Source organism: Engraulis encrasicolus, chromosome 5, assembly GCF_034702125.1.
Source record: "Engraulis encrasicolus isolate BLACKSEA-1 chromosome 5, IST_EnEncr_1.0, whole genome shotgun sequence".
NCBI classification, from domain to species: Eukaryota; Metazoa; Chordata; class Actinopteri; order Clupeiformes; family Engraulidae; genus Engraulis; species Engraulis encrasicolus.
Window position 1 is genome coordinate 33,448,142 of NC_085861.1, and position 6,359 is coordinate 33,454,500.

Genomic DNA, 6,359 nt, shown 5'->3' on the forward strand with positions numbered 1-6,359 from the left:
GGTAAAATATGTTTCTCGTAGTTTTCAGCATTTAGCAAATGCTTTCATCACCATGCAAATGGTTGTGTACAATTCTCAGTGTTTTTGTACATTATCAATTGATTTTGTCGTGTTCTGCAAAATGCTTTGTTATGATAATCCATGAAAGATCTCACTCCCCAAAACATTTACACAGTGACATAACATTGTGATGGCTCTGACACGTTCACAGACACAAAAACCTGGTTTTGAGAGATTGGCCAAGGGTTTTGAGCAAGAGATTGGGTTTTGCAGGTCATCCATGGTGTTTTGCCACTTGTTAAATCTTTTTTGGAAATGAACGTGATGTTTTGCTAAATGCGACTAAGATTCGAGAAATGTACAAAACCAATTGAGAAAAACTGTAATACAAAAGTAAGGTAATGAATAAATAATACATAAATATGGGGGTTTGGGACCCTTATAATAGAGTTTGGCTGAGGATAACTAATGGTTAATTAATCGATAGACATTGGTGTTTGGGACCCTTATAATAGAGATGGCTGAGCATACCTAATAGTTAAATAATTCATCTGCTGTGACATCTAGTTATCACTCTTTCAAATTATTGTAGTAGTGGCAACAGGAGCCATTATATAGCAAGGATTGGATGTACACTTCTCAGTGATGGTGGGCTGATGAGATGTCATTTTTTCATATACCAGTTATTAGATTTAATGGTAAAAACCCTACAATAAATGCAGAACAGTATGAAGAGTAATAGTTTTGAAGGGAAACTATACCGTTCCTTTGTGATAATTAAGTTATTGTCTGAGAATATTAGCTCCAAGAAGTGCAGTGCATGGTGGGTACGCAATCTACACACAGCAATATTTGTGCATTATTCATTAGTTATGCCTTGTTTTTGTATTAAGTAAGTGTTAATTTTAGTCCTTAGTTAAGTATGACCTAATAGCTACTTACTAACTGTACCCTTACTTATCTATTAATTAAATGATTATATGCTATCAACTTGTAACACAAGGCAATAGTTATCTAATAGTTAAGTAACTGCCTACTAATATTTAACATATGCATTAATAACAATGAATATGTGTCTTATGTGGCAGTAAGTAATGATTATTAACCCTTAGTAAAGTATTAGGTTGTACCTATATATTTTGCTGTTTATTATGGCCCCTTATTTGGAAGTGTTACCACACATTGTCAAATTAGACCGGAAATTAAATAAGATTTGCCAAACTAAACCAAATAAATCATATTCTTTCCATTCCATTAGATCATTACATGGCCATGACTTGATTTTTTATTGTGGTAATGTGTAGAGATAGCTGCAGTCTCAATAGGACAGGTGAGCCACAGTGTAGAATGAAAGAAACTAACAATGTGTTGCAGCACAATATACTATTTTTGTCTTTTTGTCTTCAGTTACTACGTCAAGTGCAACTGTTCTTATCTGTTAAAAAAAAGGCAGGATGCCAAGGCACTCTTCATAGATAGGCCTAAAACTGCTTTATTGTAAAGGCTAGTTCATGTTTGAACAGTTCATGTTTGAACTATTAAAAATACTGTGGCAGTATTTTTTTTTTTAATTACTTAAGTTCAAACATGAATTAGCCTTTATAATAAAGCGGTGTTATCTAAGAAGAGTGCCTTGGCGTCCTGCCTTTTTTTGATACTTTCTACGTCTTGGCCAAAGAGCACCTTCAAACCACCACCAGTTTTACCACTTGAGCGCTGCAGCCCTCCAGCCCTCTACTTTTTTATAGTTGTTCTTAGTATCTGTTATCTGCTATCTAACATCGAAACCGAAATTCCTTATCATAACACACATTTTCATCTAAATTATCCTACTTTTAAGGTGTGAAACTGATGTGTGCATACGGTAGCTATAATTGTTTTCACTTCCTATTCTAATTCTGAAGGACCTCATTGTCTAATGGTACAGAAGTGTGAGAGGTCTGTTGTCTGTACTTCATTTTTGTCCCCCTGAGCTAAGTGCATCCCTATTGTGTTTACCCTCCAGAGAGAATCTCCAGTGTGACACTAGTAGCCAGTGAGACTGAGCTGGTGGAGTTCAACAGCACTGTCACTCTCACATGCTCCGCCTCTGGCTCTCCCACTTCATTCCAGTGGTTTAACAGGAGTGATGAGGTCACAGGAAGTGATGGAGGGACTCTGACCATAGAGAGTGTGACACGCTATGATACTGGGCCATACAAGTGCAATGCATCCAACATCGTCAGCTTTGGAATGAGCTCTGAGGTCACTATGACCATTGCCTGTAAGTGCATAATTCATTAATATGAATTCATTACAATCATGTAATGCATCTAATCCAACAATGTAAGCTTTGAAATGAGCTCTGGGATCTCTTTGACATTTGCCAGTAAGTGCCATTGCCGTGTGTTTGAGTGCATGACTTTTTAATGTGATACTTTTCATTTTACTCTGTCCCTCTAAGATTGTGAAAGGACAGAATCATGGTTGAACATGATAACACAGCAATGAAAGTTGCCAAGATGAAAAACAGTTTTCGGTTTAAGAAGTTTAAACATATGCATACCCCATAGCCTGATAAACCAGCCTAAATGTGAGATCGGATGTGTAAATTAGTCTGGCCCCAATAAATAGTATGTCCGAAGATAGTTGATGAGAACAACCCGCTGTGTTTCAAACCGTGCCTGTGCCTATAGGCCGGTGCTCTGACCAATTAGCGCTATCTTTCTTTTTGATATGCTTTCCCAATGTTGCAAGCTTCGTCGTCACTCCCTCAAAACCCTGCCCCCTTTAATTCAAAACAAATCTCTGCGTTGTGATTGGTTTGCCAGATTCTTGGCAAGCCTGCAGACCACTGAAACGATGCGAGGCCAGACCACTCGCAGCTTAAAATGTTTGGCGTCCAGCGGCTGGTGCTGGTTTACTAGGCCACATACCCCATATTGATCAAAGGAATCAAAACTCCCAGTGAATTATTAAGTGTCATGGCAAAATTTTCCCAAAACGCATAGGAATGATTATCAAAATGGACATCAAATGTTATATAATATTACAACTACAGATGGCCCAGACAATGCTGTAGTTAGAGTGACACCTGCAGCTGAGTTCTAAATCTCAGGATCTACTATCACCCTGTCCTGCTCCTCTGAGTCCAGCCCTGCTGCCCAGATCCAGTGGGCTCTGAATGGAACCCTGCTGGGTAAAGAGGGACCAGAACTCAGACTGGAGAATGTTCAGACCAGTCAGAGTGGAGAATACACCTGCTGGGCCCATAATAGTAAAACCCTGAGGTATACATTATCATATCCAACAAGCATCATTGTTTTTGGTAAGCCTTCAGATTAGCTGTTGAATAGCATCTTCTCACAAAACGATGCTAACATTCACATTATTATAGGCTTCTGTCATGATGGGGTTGTTTCTGAATCAAGTTGATCAACTTTGGTAGCTATATTGGAAGGCGTTTTTCTAGATACTAAGTACATCCCTTTTGTGTTTAACCTCCAGAGCGAATCTCCAGTGTGACACTAGTAGCCAGTCAGACTGAGCTGGTGGAGTTCAACAGCTCTGTCACTCTCACATGCTCCGCCTCTGGCTCCTCCCCCTCATTCCAATGGTTTAACAGGAGTGATGAGGTCACAGGAAGTGATGAGGGGACTCTGACAATAATGAATGTGACTCGCAGTGAGACTGGGCCATACGAGTGCAAAGCATCCAACATTGTCAACTCTGAAATGAGCTCGGGGGTCTCTTTGACCATTGCCTGTAAGTGCATAATTCATTGACTTTAGTCAAATATTTTCTAGGTACTAGACCTTTTCACTCTCTCCGATCAAGTAATCAATGCAAGTTAATGCAGATTCTTACATGAATCATTTCCGTATTATACCATGTATTCCATGGTAAGTGCCTATACACTTACATTCTTACTGGGAGTGAATACATTGTCAGTCTTAGTGTTACCCAAAAATCCAAATTATACAACTAAGTCATTGATTGAAAGCTATTTATATCTTAAAGCAAAAAACAAATCACCTTTCATCTTGAGAATTTACATGGACCTCTTTAGTCCTATTTACAGTACAACATACAAGACACAAGTGGAGCAGCCGTGGTCTAATTGTTAGGGAAGTGTGGTCTTCAGACAGGAGGATAGCAGTTTCAAATACCAAATCTGTAGCTCGTATTTGAGTTGTCTGCTACATCCTCATCCTTTGCTGAAGTACCCTTGTCTAAGGCATACTGGCTACATATTACTGTAAATAACCAACTCCTCGGCATTACAAAAATAAAACTCCCAGTGATCTAAGTAGAGGCTATTTGGTTTACCGAGATCAAGATTTAGTCAATTTCTATGTAATCAAATGTATGAGCCTACATTTGTAATTACAGATGGCCAAGACAATGCTAAAACTTGTAGAAAACACATGAGAATGAATATCAAAATGAACCTGAAATGTAATATACGATTACAGATGGCCCAGACAGTGCTGTAGTTAAAGTGGCACCTGAAGCTGAGTTCTACAGCTCAGGATCTACTATTGTCCTGTCCTGCTCCTCTGAGTCCAGCCCTGCTGCCCAGATCCAGTGGGCTCTGAATGGAACCCTGCTGGGTAAAGAGGGACCAGAACTCAGACTGGAGAATGTTCAGGCCAATCAGAGTGGAGAATACACCTGCTGGGCCCATAATAGTAAAACCCTGAGGTATAAACTATCACCACCAGCAAGCATCACTGTTTTTGGTAAGCCTTCAGATTAGCTGTTGAATTGCATCCTTTCACAATACAATGCTAACATTCTCATTATTATTGGCTTCTGTCATGGTGGAGTTGATTCTGAATCAAGTTGTCCAACTTTGGTATTGGAAGGCTTTTTCTAGATATTAAGTACATCTATGTTGTCTTTAACCTCCAGAGCGAATCTCCAGTGTGAATGTAGTAGCCAGTCAGACTGAGCTGGTGGAGTTCAACAGCTCTGTCACTCTCACATGCTCCGCCTCTGGCTCCTCCCCCTCATTCCAATGGTTTAACAGGAGTGATGAGGTCACAGAAAGTGATGGAGGGACTCTGACCATAGGAAGTGTGACTCGCTATGATACTGGGCCATACAAGTGCAATGCATCCAACATTGTCAGCTTTGAAATGAGCTCTGAGGTCCGTCTAGCCATTGCCTGTAAGTGCATAATTCATTGACATCAAGTCAAAGATTTCCAAGGTTTTAGACCTTTTCACTGTCTTCAAAGTAATTAATGTAGGTTAATGCAGATTCTTCCATTAATCATTTCAGGATCATAGCCTGTTTTGCATGGTTGTGGGCCTACACACTTACATTTTCACTGGGAGTGAATACATTGTCGGTCTTAGTGTAACCCAAAAGCCAAATTATGCAACCTAAGTCATTGATTGAACGCTATATTATAACCAAACAAAAAACAAAACACCTTTCATCTTTAGAATGTACATGGACCTTTTTAGTCATATTTGCAGTACAACATACAAGACACTAGTGGATGGTCTAATGGTTAGGAAGGTGGTCTTCAGACAGGAGCATAGAAGTTTCAAATACCAAATCTGTAGCTAGTAGTTGAGTTGTCTGCTACATCCTCATCCTTTGCTGAAGTGATGCGAGACACTGTACTGTGCCTCGTACCCATACTGCACATATATACATATTACTGTAAATAACCAACAGCTTGGCATTAAATAATAAAACTCCCAGTGATCTAAGTAGGGGCTATTTTTGAAGATTTATTCATTTTCTATATAATCAAATGTATGTAAGTTCAATAATCAAATGTAGCCTATGTAAATTTGCAATTACAGATGTCCAAGACAATGTTACAATTTGTAAAAAAAAACACTTGAAAATGAATATCATAATGAACCTGAAATGTAATACACGATTACAGATGGTCCAGACACTGCTGTACTGACAGTGACACCGCATGCTGAGTTCTACATCTCTGGATCTAGTATCGTCCTGTCCTGCTCCTCTGAGTCCAGCCCTGCTGCCCAGTTCCAGTGGGCTCTAAATGGAACCATGCTGGGTAAAGAGGGACCAGAACTCAGACTGGAGAATGTTCAGGCCAATCAGAGTGGAGAATACACCTGCTGGGCCCATAATAGGAAAACCCAGAGGTATAAATTATCATCACCAACAAGCATCACTGTGCTGGGTAAGATGCTAGAGTTATAATTGTTGTACAGTAGGCCTACCTGACCACATTCAGTACCATACACTGTATCATTAATCGTTTCTTAAACTTCTATTGTTCATCATATATCAGTCTTAAACTAAAGAGTGCCTGATTGCTGTGATACATACAGGACTTGCATGATTGTTAATGATTCTGGTATTATTGGTATCAGGGTTTCCCACAG

General features: G+C 39.4%; 1 protein-coding gene across 1 annotated transcript; it reads left to right on the forward strand.

Moving 5' to 3' along the window:
- Positions 1 to 1,296: 1,296 nt before the first annotated feature.
- LOC134449765 (carcinoembryonic antigen-related cell adhesion molecule 5-like) lies at positions 1,297 to 6,045 on the forward strand (the record flags this gene model as incomplete). Its single annotated transcript, XM_063199874.1, has 8 exons — positions 1,297 to 1,330; positions 2,006 to 2,244; positions 2,811 to 2,817; positions 3,098 to 3,307; positions 3,487 to 3,744; positions 4,455 to 4,721; positions 4,894 to 5,151; positions 5,888 to 6,045. Coding segments are annotated over exons 1-8 (1,431 nt in total), but the record flags the coding sequence as incomplete, so codon positions are not given.
- Between the last annotated feature and the right edge of the window lie 314 nt (positions 6,046 to 6,359).